This window comes from Sander vitreus, chromosome 4 (genome assembly GCF_031162955.1).
Source record: "Sander vitreus isolate 19-12246 chromosome 4, sanVit1, whole genome shotgun sequence".
Taxonomy (NCBI): domain Eukaryota; kingdom Metazoa; phylum Chordata; class Actinopteri; order Perciformes; family Percidae; genus Sander; species Sander vitreus.
The window spans coordinates 10,447,388-10,467,845 of record NC_135858.1 but is presented as its reverse complement, the minus strand read 5'-3'; the positions used below and the strand labels follow the sequence as shown (position 1 = coordinate 10,467,845).

The following is a 20,458-nucleotide window of genomic DNA, read 5'->3' as shown; positions in this document are numbered from 1 at the left end:
GAATGATAAATGGATGGTCTCGTAGCAGAGAGAGAGAGAGAGAGAGCGAGAGAGAGAGAGAGAGAGAGAGAGAGAGAGAGAGAGAGAGAGAGAGAGAGGAGAGAGAGAGAGAGAGAGAGAGAGAGAGAGAGAGAGAGAGAGAGAGAGAGAGAGAGAGAGAGAGAGAGAGAGAGAGAGAGAGAGAGAGAGAGAGAGAGAGAGAGAGAGAGAGCGAGAGAGAGAGAGAGAGAGAGAGAGAGAGAGAGAATTTATCCAAACATCTGCTTGGCAGGCAAGAAATATTTCTTGTTTTATAGCAGTGTTTTCTAACTTAGGTTGATCTGACCTCATTATTTGAGATCAGGCTCCTATGAGTTTTAGTGCTAACACGTACAAGGATCCTACGCCTCTTTTGTAGCTTTAAATCCTGATGCTTTGATAACACATTTATTGTCCCTCATTATAAGCATGGAATCACTCAGTTATGATATTATGATGTTAAGATTAGTCTGTAATAAAGGCCCATATGGAGTCTCATTTTTAGGTCAAGTGGTTATCCAAAGTGAATTTAACAATCTATTGAGTGGTTTTACGACACGATTATTGTCTTAAATGGGTAGTCCAGGACTTTCAGTCCTCTTTATGAGTCAAGCACCAACAATGCTGGATCTTTCAGTTCCCAGAATGCAACGTGATGCCTGGTGACATCATCAGGGTATTTTTCAGATTTCACAAAGCTCCTCCAGGGTCACAGAACACTAGCCTGGTCCTACCAGACTTTTGTACATTTCATTTGTACAGAGAGTCTGGCCACTCTCCATTGACAAGTGTTAACTTCCTTGAAGGCGGGTACTCTGTTGAAGTTTAAAACTAGTGGATCTGCCCAGAGCCACTCTGGATCTGCCATAACCAATTGCTAACGTGTGGTTGTGACGTCGGCTTAGCTTTGCTAGCGTTTGCCTTAGCCAGCTCCTTCTCCACTAACGGAGCGATCTGGAAAATCAAACTTTTCCCGAACCCCGTGTGGAGGAGAGCCACAACATCATGGCCACCAACACAACTCAGCAAAGATTGTTCTTGCTCAGGCTTTAACGTCTGGATATTCCGCAGCGCTGCCACAACGGACCGAATGGCTTCGCTCACATCTTTCTCCTCCGCCATTACGGAACTACAACTCAAAGTAGCGCACCACCTCAACGTCATCGTTCTCAGCCACACCCTCTGTTCGCTGATTGGACCGTCAAAGATTTGGCCGGAGAAAACCCAAGAATATACCGTAAACCCAGACGGTGTACTGAAGGAAAATGAAAATTGAGCGGAAGTAAGTAGGAGGGCGGAGCCAGGCTAACAGAACACCTCATACAACAGTTTAAGAAGAGTTGTACTCTCCATGACAAATAAATTGATCATGATGTGTAACATTGGTAAAAGTACTTTTAATTTAGACAACAATTTAATTAGCAGACATAAAGCTGTAATGAGGATAGAACAAAAATTCAACTATTTTTATTATTATTATATATTATACTTGTCATTTTAAAATGTTTAAGTAATGTCTGGAGATATTGGAATGTCAAGTCTAAAAATTAAGACAGATAATAAAAAATAATTGAATGTCAAAACTACTTTTAACATTCAACAACAACAATGTTGTGCAAAAATGCAAGTTAGATGCAAAAAACTTCACCATCTGCACTGATTGTTTGGAACAAACATCTGCACATCCACAAAGCAGACCCAGAGAATCAATCCCTCTGCAATTCAAACATTGCTCTTATCCCCAGGTTACAAGGATTGCAAAAAAGAAAGAAAGCGTAACAATGACAGCTATACTATTGACCAGAAGCAGATGCTGAAGCCTTTCAATTTTCCAGGACACAGCACAGGAGCAGACCTCATATTTGCTACAACTACAACATAGAAACAAGCAGATAGGTGCCAGGGAGCCTTAACAAAGTCCAGCAGGGCCAGCTGATTGGCCACAGCCACTTTCCCTTCCCAATGAGCCAAAACACAGACAATGTAATGGGTATCATCGAAACCAGCATTGTAAGAGCACTGTTCTAATTTTTTCTCCATCATCTAAGTCGCCTATCACACTTCACTCACAGTAATAGCAATGGGCCCATGTAATACCTATGTGTCTCCAGGTATTTTACACTTTTTTTGGAGGGGGAAGAAAGTTAGCAAGTTTGTGTGTGTGTGTGTGTGTGTGTGTGTGTTCGTGCGTGTGTGTTGCCCTGAACAGCTGTGGCACCATACTGATTTTCAAATTAAAAGTAATGCGACTGTGTGAGACATCAGAATTAGATTAAAGATTAAGTACTAAAATGTACTGATTTTGCAGATGACACAAATATGTTTTGTTGCGGGGATAACTTGCAGCAGATGCTGGAAATGGTCACAAATGAAATGAATAACTTAAAACTTTGGTTTGATTGAAGTTATCTTTAAACTTGAACAAAACTAAATTCATGATAATTGGAAATATACTATAAATACAGATGTTAAAATAGTAATTGATAACCAAACAATTGAAAGAGTATATGAATGAAGAGAATATGTGTTGTACTTGACCACAAACTGTGCTGGAAGCTCCACACTAAATATCTGTGCATGAAGATGGCCAGGAGTATTGGTATATTGAGCAAAACTAGATACATATTGAACCTAAATACATTACATACTCTGTACTGCACACTTATTTTACCATATATGTTATATTGTGTGGAAGTTTGGGGAAATACCTACAAAAGCAACTTACAAAATATTTGCACATTGCAAAAAAGAGCAATCAGGATAATACATTTTTAATACATTTTTAATTTACATTTGCTGAAATTTATGGACATTGTTACATTTAAAACTGCACAATTTATGTTTAAAGTTAAAGAAAATAATTTACCATGTAACATACGCGCAATTTTTTATGACAGAGACGGGGGATATCATCTAAGAGGACATTGGGTGTTCAAACAACCTCTTTTGCAAACTTCTGCTAAAAGCATGTGTGTTTCAGTTTGTGGTGTGACCTTATGGAATGGACTGAACGATGACATCAAACAGAGCCATAATATCATTCAGAACAAAATAGATTAAAGAAATCATTACTTGACCAATACAGAAAAGAATAGACCGAAACACAGGAATGGAATTGTAATGTAAAGGTATTGTTGTATATTGTTGTATTGTTGCAAGTTATTGTAAGACCTGAAAAATTGTATGCTGTATTTGCATATGTATTTGCTTTGCAATAACATGATTTTGTGAAATAGGTGCAGGACCAGATAAGTCCAAATACATTTTTTATATTTTTATTTTTTTGTTTTTTGTTAAATTCTGATTGTTTGTGTTTTATTTTGTGGTTTTAATTTTTTTTTGTTTTCTTTTGCAACATTGTTAATTGTTCGAGATAAATAATATAATAAAATGAAATGAAATGAAATGAAATATCTGATCAAAGCCTTCTGTCAGAGCATGTTGTCACCTTTCTGTCTGCTTCAAGGTAAACTGCATGAGGTTCAAAATTAGTGGTGAGGTTTCATCTCAGAATTCAAGTGTATTCACATAGTCAGTTAAGTTGATTAGTTATTGATAGTAACTACAGAAGTGGAGAAGTTTGGAAAGTGATTTAAAAGTAGCTTAACCACACCAACTCACATGTCAGTTCTAACTAATTTGCTAAGCTATAGGCCTACCTTTTAGCCAAACCCATTCAGCTGTTTTTCATCATCACGATTTAGCTACTGCCGCATTTAGACCATTAAAATTAGTATTATCAATATTTTGTGATTGTAGAGACAGCAAGAGAGAAAAAGCAAGTAAATCGGTCTTTATTTAATGCTTTCACTTGATACAGCTCTCTAGCATTAGGGGCCATCCACACGGAAACGCTTTTTGGTGTAAACGCACATGTTTTGAATCGTTTTGTCCGATCATCCAAACGAATCCTGTAAACGCACTGCCTGAAGACGCACTCTTGCGTCTTCGTTTGGATGGAAAGCCGCATACTTGCGTATCGATGATGTCATCGCCACACTCCTCGACCTCTAGCCTTCGACCTGTTATCCCGCGACGACGTCTCATAACAACAACAATGGCGGACTACATGCTTGTGTTCCTGCTGGAGAAGATATTGAGCCTATTAGGGTTACTATGGCTGTTTGGTTTCTTCTTCTACTATCTGTTTGTATACAGCGCGCAAGCATTATGCGCATTAGAGTCCGGATCGGGCCGGATTTTTCTAGATTGTTTTGGTACGTGTGGACGTGGCCTTAGTTTGCTTCATAGTTGCCTTTGCTTTGTAGTTACCTTAGCTTTTTATTTTGTAACTGTTGTAAATTGTGAAATTATATTTAATGGCACAATTTTTTTTAGGTGGTAAAACAGAGACCAAATATTAAGGTTCAGGTCTTAACTGTACTTGCTATTGTCAGGCATAAGTGAAATTGATGCAATAAATACATATACTCTGTAAACCACAAAATCATTTTCTTAAAGGATCTGACATTTCTAATCTGAAGTAGAGATTTGGTGTTTGTTCAGTACGTCACAACTATCTGAACCATCTGACAACACAATGCCCAGTCCAAGTGTCACAATGAATCACCCATCACACTAACAGCAACAGCTGCCCAGGCAATTTTTTGGTATGCAGCCTGTGAAATTTCTGGTTTAGCAATAATCCCTCTCATTACATTGATGATGATGTGATATCCCAACTGCTGTGAGACATCGTACTGTGAAACATGTCCAAAACAGGTCAGCCGCCTTGCTACTAATACTCTGCCAGGTCCTGCTGAGACTATCAGAGTCCTCCATCAGAGGTTTAGCACTTCCACATTTGTTGGCTCGTTGTTAACACACCATGTGGGACTGAGAGGGTGTAGACTGATGGACTGGTCGGCAGAGGTGCAGAGTGCTCAGGGAGAAGAACAACAAAGAGAGGACAAACACCTAAAGGCCCCACATTCTCACCGGGAGAAGAACTGACAGGTGAGGGTTCAGCTGTCCGACTAATGCTTGGCTCTGTCAGAGTGGCTGTGCAACAGGCTGACTTTAAATAACTCAGGCAAAAATTAGGCTTTATGCAACATTAACACATGGGATGCTTACCATATTGTGAGAAAATGTACCTTATTTCAAATAACATAGACAATAAATGTATCTATTCACGTGTTTATGTTATATATACCAAATAATATACATATATATATACCAAATCAGATTACATAAATTACAAAAGCAATGAGGAGACCGTACTAGTAGTTTATGTAATAGTAAAGAAGACAGAACAAGTTATGAGGACATATTTCACTAAACAAAATCAGTATCTGAATGCTTAGATACAGAGATAATGTAATTAAATTAAATATCTTACACAGTACAGCAAAGAAAAATGCGTTTTAAAATGTCAGACACTCATTTCTTCCTCAGATTCTAACATGGATGCGTTTCTGTGACAAGTATTTGAACAATGATAATGAACAGATGTGTGTGTTTATATTTCTTCTCTTCTCAGGAGGTATTCACTAAATGAGTGAAAACAGATTTAGAGGGATTTAAAGATTCCCTTTTCACAGACCGTTGATCCAAAGCATTAGCTTCATGGCCCAGAAAGGCCGATGGTGAATGTCAGTCAGACTGGACACCACAACCTTGACTCAGAGCTAACTATTTACATATCCCTTGAAATACATGACTAGTTACATCAGATTATATTTATTATTTGTTCAAGCTATTCCAATTTTACAAATGAGAAATACAGTAACTAGTCCCAGCTCCTGGCGGCTGACCAGCCGCTCTGTCTTAAATCATTGACTGCCTCTCTGGTAATGCCACCCAGTCTCTTCAAAACATTCTGTGCAAAACAAATTAGTAGTATATTAAAGGAGACAGGTTTGAAAGAAGATATGAGACAAACACACTCAGGAAATGTTTACTCATTATTGTGCTCCACATCTGCTGAAAGAGATACTGTAAACACTGCATGGCTCAAAAATGTATGTTGTTTGCCAGGACGTGAGACATGAAATGACCTGTATTTTGAGTCCATCCCAACATGCTTTGGACAGGTTGCCTATCCCTCACAAGGCTAACACAAACATAAACAGACAAACACATTCACACCTACAGGTGATTAAGAGTTTTCAGTATGTCTAAACCGCATATCTTTGGACAGTGGGAGGAAAACGAAGCACCTGACAGAGGGAGGACATGCAAACACATTAAGACCACAGTCAGCTGGTGGTTTTGAACTCATGAAAACTAACTAATACATACTGAAAAATCTTTACAACTATTTGGCTTGAAATTTCGCATTCATTGTCCTCAGAGGATGACTCCTACTGACTTTTCCTTTAGGACCACAATGAGATTGACATTTTTGGTTGTTAGTGAAATGTCTCAACAACTATTAGAAGTTGGTGATCCCCTGATCCAGCGCCACCAGCGGGTCAGTCTTCACTTAGTAAAATCTCTTAACATCTAAAAGATGCATTGGCAGAACATTTTGTACAGGCGTTCATGGTTTCCAGATGATGACTTTGGAGGTCCCCTGACTTTTCTGTTAGTGCCACCACAAGGTTGACAAATATAGTTTTGAGTGAAATATCTCAACAACTAGGCCTATTGGATGAACTGCCATGAAAATGTCAACATTTATGTAACTTAAAAGCATGCTAACATGCTAAACTAAGACGGTTTAACAAACATTATTACTGCTGCCTGTTCTGAAACCGTGACAAGTTTCCTTACCTCTCCCCCATGTTATGTTTGCCAAACATTTCCAATCATCATCACAAGCGTAGTGTTAGAGTTATGGGAAATCTTACCAAACAGTTCTTTAGAGCCTCATTTGAAGTGGGGACTAAAATTGAACTATGAAACATTTATGAATATATTTATGTGAACCCTTTCGTCTTCTGCCTTCGATGCTGCAGTTCAAATACACACCACAATAGGGGAGGCATATTAGAAACACCTGTGAATATAATAAACATCACCACTAACTATGACCTCAATGCTAAAACATATCATTTTATTTACACCTCTATGAGTGTCAACATCAAAGTCTTAATGGCAGAACAGTTGTATTGCATTGTACGTATTTGTTCATTTATGTTGTCATTTCTTTCTACATTTATTGTTTATCTCCTTTTAATATGTTTATGTTTGCACCATTCACCAAGGCACTTACTTACTTATCCTTTTCTGATTCTGATTCGGATTCATTAGATCATACAGATGCACCTAATAGAGTGGCCCAGTCTACATTGAGCCTGTCCTCACGCAGAAAACGACCATTATGGGTCGATTACGCAAGCAGCTCATAAGGACCTCACATTACATGCTCATTTTCTTAGTTTTACGCTACTCATTTTAAGTCAATCCCTGATGTTTTACTAACCTACTAACTAAGTATTTTTTTCCTAATTTTACCTAAACTTAAAGGAACACGCCGACTTATTGGGACTTTAGCTTATTCACCGTAACCCCCAGAGTTAGTAAAATAACAACGTCACATGAGACACAGCCATCTTCTAACCGTATACAAACTGGGAACTATATTCTCAGAAAGGCGAAGCATTTCTACTCTCTGCTCGGGGCTTCTCAGGTACTGCAAGCATATCACTCCGCCCAAGTAGCAGAAGTAGCACTGGTTATGGCACAAGGTGCGTAGTGGAATTGCGGTGTGCTATTGCCTGTGCCTCAGCCACGTCGGGTAAATTGATGAATTGGTTCAACAGCTTGAATCATTTGGCGCTGCCACTGCGTATACACAGCGGTGTACGGTTGTCTTACTGACATCAAACCACAAACAACGTTGTATTCTGCACAGGTGGCCAACTTGTACAATTCTACCTCTCTCCATTTAGCCAAGGAGCTTAGCTTCATCTTCTCTCTTTGATTTAGCAAGCCGGTTTGCAATCTACAGCTGTGCGTAACGTCAACTTGTGACGAAGCTACGCTTTGCGTAGTCTAGTTTATTCGCTCTAAACCAGTTGATGGAAACGCTTCATTTTCTTTTTTGCGACATTTTAAGAGTTTGCTTAAAATTCGCTTGACAATTAGATGGAAACATGACTACTGATCCCTTCACTCTGCCCTGAACCAATCCACTCTTACCATCACTGACATTTTCAATCTCCGCTCCATCTTCACTTTATTCCAGCTTGATGCTTCTACCTGCTCTCTCACTCCTCTCCTTTGATATATGAAGTGCAACAGAGACGATAAATAACATCTTAAGTTGTTTTTCATGTGTCGGCATGCTAAAGAATGGAAAAAGTGAAAAGAGGTGCTACCAAATAAGGACAGACCTTTGGTGTGTTCCTCTTGAGGTTATCAGATTTTCTGGTTTGTTTATACTAATGTACGTCATCAGCTGATGCAGTAAAACCTCATTGAATTTCTTGAGAAGAGGTTAGTAAATGCCACAGTTGATACACACGTGCTGAATCACAGAACATAATAGTGCATCTGTTTTGACAGTGAGTACATACTGTGCCTATTATGTATGTGTTTGATACTGGATATGGTGCTATGGATTGGTACAGTACGAGCTAGTTATTGTTTCTCTGTATTATCTCACACTAGTCACTCAAAGATAAGTTACTTCCAACAGAATTTCAGACAACAAGTGGGTGGAAACACGACTCTGTAAAGGATGTTAACATAGCCACAAGAGACCGAAATGTGTCCCTCTGGAATACTCTAAAGTCAAAAATGCAATTTTCTAGAAGTTACTGTCATCTAGCGCGATTTGATTTTTGGAACAAAAAGTGGTAAATTTGTTTGGTCATGATCTTCCTATGACTTTATAAGGTAGGTGTCTTAATGTGTCTAATTTAAGGAATGGGAAAAAAGTCAACAAGTGATGTAAAAACATTCAGTCAGTGGCTGAAAGAACTGGCAAGCTCTCTTTTCATGAAGAAGTCATGCAGTAAAATGATAATTAAAAAATATGAAAAGAGGAGTGGTAATATGTTGACTTTTTGAAGAACAACACCTTGATGATACACAAGAATCTGCTATGATAAGTCAGCGAATAGGAAGTGCGTACTGTGTAGGAAGACATTGGAGGGTCAGAACTGAAGTCACACAGGGGTTTGGCTCATTACCCACTGATGTGAAACACCTGGGAGATGCCAGTAGCGCACACAGGTTAAGTGGAGCCATGCCACGATGATCCTGAGAGTGTGAACTCTTTAATTTGTTGTTTTGGGCACTTTTCCATCCATCTTTTACCCATAAAATGAATCCTGAGCTGCTTTCATCAAGAGAAGTGAGAGCTGGCCAAAGCCTGAAGTGGCCTACAGCTGCTATCACTACCAGCCTCACGGGAAAACGTTGTGTCGCAAGGGTGATACAGAGTCCAGTCCTGCAGGTGAGTCAAACCTGCCCCCCCGCCCCCTCCCAAGGCCAAGAAAACAACAGGCAATCACAAGAGACCAACGTCATGGTAGAAAGTTGTCATTTGTCATTGATTCAAGAAGGCGGGTCGTATTAATAATGAGCGGGTCAGAAGGCAGACACCAGGGAGAGAAGATATATCAATGAATAAGGGTGGCAAAAACAGTGATGGAGTTGTCAAAGAATTGTATAATTACAGATTTTCTTGGTTCTTTAAGGACTTCTCGTCCAGGTTGGCGCTCTGCTTAATGCTGTTTCCAAGGGCAAAAAATGGATTTTCAATCATTTATATATTTATAGATTGTTACCTTACTGTAAATACTGTATGTGAAATTAAATAAATACTGTAAAAAAAAAGTGGAAGTCTGACCCCTTCTGTACAACATTTGACCTAAACAAATACATTGCACCACATACACAATACCATACATATTTCAAAAATGCACACACACACACAAACAAACAAACAAACAAACAAAACAAACATCCAGCCCTTTCTTAACACTGAGGCCATAAACTATGATAAACCCACATTCAGATTTACTATTCCATTCCGGGAACAATATTTTTCATTTAATAAACCCTTCCAGGGAAATGAGAGAATAATACATTTATTTTTAGATTTTCTTTGTGTGTGGCATTTTCAGGCCTTTTATTTGATAGGACAGGTTGGACATGAAAGGGGAGAGAGAGGGGGAATGACATGCAGGTCGAAACTGAACCTGCGGCCGCTGCAGCGAGGACTAAGCCTCTGTATATGGGCGTGCGCTCTACCAGGCGCCCGTAATACATTTATTTTTGTTAATTTATTCAACTTCACATAAGTTTTGGGCAGGTTAATATAAACACATACATATATAAATTGTATATGCAAAAGTCACAGGTCATTTACCGCAGACATCATGGCACATGCTGAGACACCACACATCTCGATGATGGATTATACACAAAAACTTGTACATTGATTTTTTTTAAGGAATGGTTGTGTTAAATACTAGACTCAAATGTGCAAACAAGCTCCAGGGGCTTTCGGAGATTCAGGACTCTGTATCTAAACCAATTAGCGTTGTGCACAGTCTTAAAATGGGACAGAACGAACTTTGAAGGCTTTATGACCGATGTGAGAAAGATGGGGGTGGAGTGTTTTTTTGGGAATGGAGGTGACTGCGGATGATGTAAGGTAAACTGTAGGTTTACACGGGAGGAAAAAGTTGTGAAAGATTACTGTGAACACAGGAAGTAGTTGTGTGGTGTGGTATTTTGCAAAACATGCAACCAGCTTCCTCAAAACACAAGTCATAAGTTATTTGAATAGAAATGTAATAAATAACAACAATTAGGTTTGTATCGTGACTAAATAAACAGTGACTTAGCACTCTAGCGCTCGTCTTCATGCCAGCTGTTAAAGGGTAATTTGGTTTTTTTTCAACCTTTCAACCCCTATTTTCCTATGTTTTTGTTTGTAAGTGATTGATTTGAACAACAATCTTCGAAATTGGTCCAGTTTTAAGCGAGAATTGACGAGTGACCGACGCAGACCGAGCTGCAATGTAACCCTATAGGGCAAATGTGCATCGTCAATTTCGTCCACTAAAAGTGCCGTTTTTGCCACTGACAGGCTCAGGTTATTATTCTAAGTGTCTGACAACATCATGGAAAGGATTTCTAAGGAGGTCGACCTTTCTGTTAAAGAGTGAGATCCTTTTTTTAAAACATAAACACATCTTTCGGGAACATAAATACAAGCTGCGCAATTGCCATAATAACTTACATTGTAGCTTGTTTCGCTGACTCCTGACAGCAGCAGTCTTGCTTAATACTGGGCCATTGTCAAAGATTATTGTTCCCATCAGTCACTTAGACACAAAAACATAGGAAAATAGGGTCCAGGTTGAAAAAGTAGTTAGTAGTTACCCTTTAAAGTTGATAAGACCATTACTTGGTGATGCAATAAACAAAGACAAGCCATTAAAACTTTCCAGTATATTGTGTTGCACTAATGTGTGCGGGCAGATAAAAAAAACTGTAACCTCATTATCATAGTTTTCTACACTGATATATCAATATTCATAATTATATTATTATTAATAGTAATAATAATAATAGTAATAATAATAATATCATATAAACAACTGTCATAGTACCACATTGTAATGCTTGTTTGTGACTATGGATATCTCAAACTCTTTTGTTTTGATTTAGATAAATCTGCAAACATTTGCCTATTGCACATTAATCTTTGTCAAGCTTTCTCTGAATTCCATTTAGTTGTTTATTCATTTGGGGATGAGACATTTGTTTTTTGTCTGATCTCCACATACCACACTCCTTTTAAAGCTTTATTCACTCTAAAGTAAAATCGAGTGAAAATGTCAACACTGTCGTCTACTGCTTGAAACCTTCAGTCACCATGATGAGAGGAACACCAATTTTAGTCGTTGCACAGATTACAAGTTTCAACTTTCAGCTCACATTCTGTTAAATCCGCAGTAAAGTGTTTGAACAATTCCCTCCATTTACGCAGGGCTGGAGAGGGTTGATGAAGAGCTGCACGTTCTCTCCCTAAATTGTCATGCTTCAACAGCCACCGCACGGAGTCAACACAATGAACCCCAATGCAAGCTGGAAAACATCCAGCAGGCCTGTGAAGGTTCATCTCTTGGAAAGACAAGAGAGAAAAAAGTTGATTTCAGATAAAATATCTTTTGATCTGCATAGAAAACAGGTGATGAAAACTATCAGCTGTTTGAAATTATAAACTGTAGTAACACAAAACCAGTCTTACTTATTTAAGTTTACTAAAGCAACCAACAGAGCAGGTCTGCTGGGTCAAGTGACTCTTTAGACTTCATCAGAAAGTCACATTATTGGGTGTTTCTATTCAGTTGAGTTCAGTTTTGATCCTTTCTTCTTATGTCCCATCAGATGTATCAATAACACATAAACATAATGCATAGGGCACAGTAATAGCTTAGATCAACATCATTATGAACAGGAGTCTTTTTTTTATTTCTTTTTTTTATTTCCACCAAGGTTTCTGTCTCTTTTACACAGATACTGTGGACGAGTCAATCTCTGAAATAGTGTGGCTCATTGGTTGTATATTGCTGGGATAAAGCCTGACAGAGATGCGCCAGATGTTCCTTCCCTCTCGCTATCTCTACTATCTCCTCTACCAGGGCTTTACAGAGATTTGTGGTACTGAGGTACTGTATCTATTTTACTGTGGTAAAGAGGTTTTGTGTCATTGAGTAAGGAATTGCTCCTTAGAAGAGCCTGCTCTATGAGAGTTTCCTGCTGTGACTGGTTGCATGCTCTGGAGATCTGCATGACCTAGCTAGATTCAGAAGACTAAGCTGACCTCAGGTCAGTGGTGTAGCCTATGCAAATGTTGGGGCGTGACAAAGACTAGGAGTTGGGATGCTGACGTCAGCTTCCAGCTTTGTTGAGATCGTTCTCTTAATACATCCATGGTTGAGATTCGCCCGTTTTCAGCAGCAGTTTCAAAACATGAGATTTGCAGAGGATAGGGTTATCAATGGGATTTTGAGCTTCTATGTATGTCCTATTTACCCACCGAACTGTTGTTATTCAACTATGACAAGGTAAAATCGGTTTTGCATTCTATCACCCCTTTAAAGTAAGTCATACACATAGACAACTGATAAGCACACACATACAGTATATATACACACAAAGAGAAGGACAGCAAAAGAGTAGACAATTGGCTTATATTGAGCCAATATGAGACGTATCCTGGGCTTATTACCACCAATTCAGCCAACTTCTTTATCACACTTTCCTGGTAACAGTAGGAATAGACCCGAATGTACGACTCTGACAATGACAAAAGTTTCAATTCTTTTTTACCTGCCACAGAAAGGTAGCTATAAAGAGGCGCCGGTGTAGATGAATGAGCTGTGGCCACAAAAGCAAAAAAACTAAAGTCCAAAGAGAACGAGCCAAACATATGAAACAAAAGACTTGAAAAGCAACTGAACAGACAAGACGAGCTAGAACAAAGGGGGAGACTAGACTTAATACACAAGAGGGGACATGTGAACCTGGGCGGGGAAGGTAATCAACAAAGGTGGGAAGCACACAAGGGTGGGAAGTGAAGAGAAATAAAACAGGAAATAGAAATGACAGACACTGAAAATAACAGAAACTGAAAATACAAGCACAGCCTTAGTGACGGGTCCGGGATGTGACGTGCGTGCCCTTTTGATGGTGAAAAAGTGCGAGGACACCTTTACCAAAATTGCCCATTCTTATACATCATAGAGCCAAACAATTACCTTATTATGGTTTTACCTTTTGAAATTATTTCCAGCTTAGGAATAAAGTGTAGTATTATATATAGTAATTATTTATCTGCAAGAGGTTGCTCTAAAAGTAAAAACCAAACATTTGCCTCAGTATTTCCATTAGTTGAGTGTCCCTGGTTTTTCCCGAAAAAGGATTGATGATAGTCAGAGAGGAGTTACTGTACAGACGAATGAATGAGGACAGACATGAATCATTCTCAGACCTTCACTGTAGTCAAGGTGAGAGAAAGAGGCCTCGACAATTATCATTGTCTATCTCTAAACAGGTTGTCAGAGTATTGGTCTGTTTTTGCCACCCAGATTAGAGAAGATGGTTAAAAAAAACTGCAGTCCAATTTGCAATCAAATACAATGCAGATGAAGGTGCTACAGTATCTATGTGAACAGTATGTCTTTATGCTTCCCATGTGTCGTGTGTTTGCAAAGTCATGCCTCTGTGCAACGTCTATCAGTCTCATTTGCATCTATATTGTTTGTGTGTCTTCCAGCTGAGTCCTGCTGTTAACTGAAACCAAGCTGATGCTGTCCAGTATTGAGTTATTGATCCACACACACTCCTCTTTTTCATGTATGTACATAGCTCTATATTTTTATTTATCTTTTTATCTCACTCAATTCTCTCATATCTCCTTCCTTTCTGTCATTACATTTGTGCAATACTGTAGGATAAACTTGTTGCTTACTGTTACACACAATCCTCATTTTTTAATATAAATATACAGTGCTATATTTTATTCATGCCATCCCATCATCTTATCTTACATTTTATTGTCATGTTATGTTATATGACCAGTGCTCTTATTAAGGTGACTATGCTTTTATTGCTGAGCTGACCCGTTCTCTTGTCAAATATTTTATTGTACAGTTGACCCTATAATACAACTTGAAACTCTCCATCCAACACAAAGTATGTACCCATTTGTCCCATTTGTACCCAGTTTCCTTTCTGTGCACAGTGTCAAACTTCACAAGCTTATACTTTGTACCCAATCTCACTTGAGCCTGCAACAAGTCACACTGAGGAAAAGCATCAGGGATATACAGAAGTGGTGGTTAAATCCCCCTTTATACTCATGGTCTAAATGATGAAAGCATGTGAAATATTCCGTGTATTTTGCATTGCTTTAACTTAGTGCATCTTTGACAATGGCTATACGATGCACATGCAACATGAATTAATATGTGATATTCTCTTCCTCAGTAGTCTATGTCCACCCCCATAGAGGGCGAGCTTTCAGTCACACGTAACTTTGCAGAAAAAAGATAATGGCCTTTTAATAACAATCTGGACTCACTGGGTGACATAAACTGGAATTATTTCACAAGAAACATTTACCACGAGGAAAATAAACAAGTAAATAATGTCCAAAATATAGGAGATAAACCCTGCTGGAGTAGCCTGATGGCGCAATTATCCAAATGACTCAGTTTCAGCAAGAAATGACACTATAGTTGCGACTAATTCTGTTTATAGTCCTTTGACACATGCCTGACATTAGGAAAAGTCACACGGTCAATCCGGGCGTTGGAAACCTGTAACTCATTCGGTATCGGTCCTGTCCCTCCGTCAGCAGGACGGCAGGGGCCACTTCATTCTAGGAATCGCCGCTTCGGACCGTATGGAGAACAACTCCTGCGTCTTGCGCGCAGCCTGATGTCCTGGACCCGGCCCTAAAATACTAGAGAGCACCAGACAGTAGCCTACCTCTACCTCTGAGGGAGCATAAAACATGCGACACCTAAGTCGGGGTGTCTCAGCAGGTGCCCATAAAACTCAAACAGGGAGCTCCCTCGACGTGTTCAAGCTGTTTCTCCGCTGAGCTCACACTCTCCGAGAAACCGTGAACATGCCTTCGGGTCTGTCTTCCTCCAAAGCCCTCTACATCGGGATGGAGGTGGTGATCGCCGTGTCGTCGGTCATCGGTAACGTGATGGTGGTCTGGGCTGTGCGTATTAACCGCTCTCTGAGAGATACAACGTTTTGTTTCATCGTCTCCCTGGCCTTGGCTGACATTGCGGTCGGTGCTCTTGTCATCCCCCTCGCCATAACCATCAGCATCGGACTCCAGACGCACTTCTACAGCTGCCTGCTGGTCGCCTGCACAGTGCTCGTCCTCACTCAAAGTTCAATCCTGGCGCTCCTGGCCATCGCCATCGACCGCTATCTGAGAGTGAAAATACCCATGAGGTAGGCCTAAAGGTGAATTTTTCCAATATCTTGTCTCATTTGCCTTTGTGTCTGGACTGCTGCTCGGACCAAGGGCACACCACCAGAGCAGTCATTCAGGGTTATCATTTTAGCTCCAACCAGAAATAGAGTAGCTAAAAGTGTGTCTAATCATTTTAGTTAGTTTACAGTAACATTAGGGTTACATTAATCTGCATTGACATCTCTGCAAGATCTCTACTGGAAACTACAGTGTGGCAGGGATAAAAGTTAGTGATTTTCAAGGCAATGACATTTTATATATAAATTCAAATTATATTTAGACTCGTTAATTCATTAATTATTCATGTATTTATTTTTTTAACCCCTTAAGTATACATCTCCATCACATATCCCAAATATAAGCTGTAAACTGAAACAAAGTAATATAAAGAAAATCTTATATTATCAACTGCCCTCTTCTCAAGATGAATGAACAACACAGGTCGTCTGATTGTTCAATATTTTCCTCTAAAAATAATGATACTGTTTTTACATGATTCTTCAAGTCTAAATATGTATTTTAGACATATAAGAGCTGTTGAATTTTACATCTGTGCAGACGCCAGCTGTTTTACAGCCTGAATGAAAAGAAGCATTGGAGGTCATATATGTTATTGACATATGACATTGACATATTGACAAACTGACATTTCTGTTACATGGTAACATATTTTTAAATTGTGAATGTTATCAGTTAGCACTCTTCTTATCTGACCCATAATTTTACTGAAAACTCAAGTTTCCACTTCAAGTTGGTTAATTGGACAATGAGAATGAACAGAGGATGCATGATTGGTCAATAGGTTCATGGTGGCTGGTTGATGGATTGCATAATTTCTCAAGCTGGAACCAAACACACGTAGAAACATGCACACTGCACTCTGTCACTCAGAGGACATTAACAAAGGTTGGAGTGACATGGAACAATACAAAATATTGTGTAGTATGATCTCAATATTATCGGCTTAACTGTTATTGATCAGTGTGCTGCAAGGTTTCTCAGCACTTTTCATCACACAGTACTGAATATAGTGATGGTACAGGGTAATGAACAGTAAATATCTCACACTTTTCAAATTAAAAACAGGACAACTTGTATGAGTATGATGTTAAAATATTGTACTGTAATGATTATATATATGTGTTCATCACAGACATTCAGTCATTTAAAAAAAAGGCAGAAAAAGGTGATCTGGTGCTCCCCCACAAAGAAAACACCTTTTAAAGAGTCACAAATCTGAGAAAATTACTTCTCACCGCTGATCCATTTTAGCCAGATACTCCCATCTGGACATGATCAGATTTTAAACAGCAGTGAATTGTATTTTACTGTCTTGTGCTAAGTGATAATGTGAGTCAGAAATTGAGTCCCTATCCCTAAACCATCCCTGGGACTCTAGAGTGACAGAGTTTAAAAGGCACTGATTGCTTTTTATAGCAGCGGTGGTTTGGAAGCACATTGTCATGATAAGGGTGCTGTGTGTGAGCTTTGAAAATGGCCCATGTATTGCTAGTGTGCTTCACTGGAGGATGGGATTTAGCTGGTGGGAGATGAGGATTGAAATCCCACAGGAAAACAGAGATAGATGGAGGACAGTTGAGTCCAGAAAGTAATATTTGGCAGCACAGACAGCTGCTCTGTATGCAAACAGACCGCTGAGCTTTACGAGTAGCTGGAAAGAGAGTTAACGCGAGAGTTAAAGTACACAAGTCGAGATAAAAACTGTCACATATGCCTACTCCTGACTGTCTTTAAACATCCTTTGAGTTTATCATAATTCCTGTGTTGTGTCTGCCTCACGCTAACTGAACTCCTGAGTGGTTGTGTGTGCTTTGTGTGACACAGAGTGAAAGGCAAAGACTACGGAGAGTTATATTATTATTATTACTATTATTGTTTAGCTCTGGCACACATCTCAGTGTGTTTCTGTGTTAGTGTTAGCGAGGTCAGCCAGGGAGCAGGCATGATAAGAAGAGAGAAAAATGTGCTTCACATGTGCTGTAAGAGAGTGAGAGTGTGAGAGTAAGAATGATTTATTTATTAAGAATTTATTTATCCACCCCTTTCATCTGATTGAATCAGCACTTACTCTTTAGACATAAAGGTTGAATTAGAAAAATCAACAACCAACTCTACCACAGGAATGTTTCATGTCTGCTCGTCAATGACTAATTCAGACCTGTCCAATAGCTGACCATTGTGTGGGAGAGACAGGATGAGTGACATCCTGTTAGACCAAAAACCTGCAGACACCACACAACAACACAGTTTTCTGAACAGCAGGGATGTCTTGCTTGTGTCTGCTTTATGTTTGATTTGTTTCTGAGAACACAGCAGTGATTTCCAGAAAAGAAGATCAAACTGAATCTATGTCACCTGCTGCCATCCTACACAGAAAAAAAAATGGAAATGGGAATTACAGGACAAAATAACTGAAACAGTTTATAATACAAGTCGGTCCAATCAAACAACCCCACAAACTACAGGCTTAATATGTAGTCTAACTTTTGAAAGAAGAAATAACTCTTTCTTTTACAAATGGAACATTTAATTCATAGGCAATAAAATGCACAACTGCTCAATATAACACACTTCAACCCACTCAACTGCTCAATTCAACACACTGCCACAGCATTACATGGTCTGGTATGACCTGTAGCTTATGGTTACAAAAAGTGAGCTAATGTTAGCAAACTTAACTGTAGCTAAATATTGCTCTATAAGCCAGTATATTTTCCTATTATCCTGTACCTAATTTTCAACTCTTGTTGAACAGAAGTGTCATCGGCCGTGGTTACACTTTTGTCACCCGATCATGACAGGACGCATTCACTATTAAGTCTGTTCGAGATCGGATCTAGCTTGCATTTGGATCTGATCAGCCAGACCACATGGCAAGGTGGCATGGATCTGGATCTGACGCATCCAGTCACAAAAGTCGCATTGAAAAGACAATTGTAACCACGGCCATAGTGCTTTGAAACAACACCCCAAAATATAATTTCTAACATTAATGCTTCACAAAGGAAGTATTTGTTGTGAATCTCTTGCAGTGAATTATATGTTGTATTGGACTGAATTAAAAACAAGATCTTCTCCCTTGTTGCCATAGCTACAAGCGGGTGGTGACTCCTCGGCGAGCTGGCACGGCAGTGTTATTGTGTTGGCTGGTGTCCATCATTGTGGGCCTCACGCCCATGTTGGGCTGGAATAACCTTCAGTTTCTCCGTGACAATGGTTCCCTGGTCACTGATGACCTCTTGGTTACCTGTGAGTTTGAGACAGTCATCAGCATGGACTACATGGTCTACTTCAACTTCTTTGGCTGGGTGCTACCCCCTCTGCTCCTCATGCTCGCCATCTATGTTGAAATTTTCTACATGATCCACAAGCAGCTCAACAAGAAGGTGAGGTCTTTGTCGTCTTGTGGTTGCTTTGTTTGATATGCAGCAAATAAAAGACAATTATTTTGCTATTGCTGTATTTGCTACAGACATCCTGTGAACTGACTCTACTAAAGCTAAATGTGTACGCTGACAATCTTCTCCTTTATCTCTCTGTAGGTGACAGCTAGCCACACAGACCCCAGCCGTTACTTTGGCAAAGAGCTCAAGCTAGCCAAGTCGCTCGCCCTTGTTCTTTTCCTCTTTGCAGTCAGCTGGCTCCCTCTTCACATCCTGAACTGCATCACCCTCTTTTGCCCTGCCTGTGAAAAGCCGATGTTCCTTGTTTACATCGCCATCATCCTTACCCATGGCAACTCGGCCGTCAACCCCATTGTGTACGCTTTCCGTATTAAGAAATTCCGCACGGCATTCCGTAAAATCTGGAAACAGTACATGCTTTGTCAGGATCCAGTGGGTCGGCTTCCTCAAAGAGGGAGCCAGAGAGGACAAAGTCATGAGAGAAGGCTAAGGCAGAATGATGATGATGATGATGTGTGACTTTTGGCAACTAATTGGATTACTGTGTAACTGTTAAGTTTCACTCCACTGGTTCACAGAATGGACAAGACTCTGGCTTTATGTTCATGCTCAAGGGATTACTGGTCAGAACGGCCTTAATGGCATTGAAGCATGTCAGAGGGATGAAAGAGATCAGGGAACTCGATCGTGGACCGTCCAGCACACTCTAAGGAGGGCAGAATGACCAATGAGCATAGAGACATTATAAATCAGACTTTGATTTAAATAAGACTGATTTTTTATTTTTCCAATGGCTGACAAAATGAAGATTATGCCATATGAGATAAGGGGCTTCTCATCAATTTTCAACACCAACCTGTTGAACTTGAATAACTAAGTGTATATCTGTAGCATATTCGGTACAAGAGTAGTGTATGCTGTATTGTATTTTCTGAATTAAAACTCATGGCCTTTTTTATGTGAATAATCTCAAATAGTTAAGCATTGTATTATGTGCCTCATTTACATGCTTAGTTATGTGGCCTTAAGGACAGGACATGTAATGATAGGAACTAAGTGCATTGTGTTAATAGTGTGAATCTGGTAAACCAGTGGTGGGAAA

General features: G+C 39.5%; 1 protein-coding gene across 1 annotated transcript; it reads left to right on the top strand.

Moving 5' to 3' along the window:
- Window positions 1–15,285: 15,285 nt before the first annotated feature.
- LOC144517461 (adenosine receptor A1-like) lies at window positions 15,286–19,875 on the top strand. The gene is made up of 3 exons (XM_078249590.1): window positions 15,286–15,909; window positions 19,044–19,338; window positions 19,495–19,875. The coding sequence occupies exons 1-3, from the start codon at window positions 15,569–15,571 to the stop codon at window positions 19,873–19,875; spliced, it is 1,017 nt and encodes a 338-aa protein (XP_078105716.1). The 5' UTR covers window positions 15,286–15,568.
- The last annotated feature ends 583 nt before the right edge of the window (window positions 19,876–20,458 follow it).

Coding starts and splice junctions, on each gene's coding strand:
- LOC144517461 (XM_078249590.1), top strand. CDS start 15,569: ATGCCTTCGGGTCTGTCTTCCTCCAAAGCCCTCTACATCGGGATGGAG. Junction 15,910..19,043: donor AGAGTGAAAATACCCATGAG/GTAGGCCTAAAG, acceptor TTGTTGCCATAG/CTACAAGCGGGTGGTGACTC. Junction 19,339..19,494: donor ACAAGCAGCTCAACAAGAAG/GTGAGGTCTTTG, acceptor ATCTCTCTGTAG/GTGACAGCTAGCCACACAGA.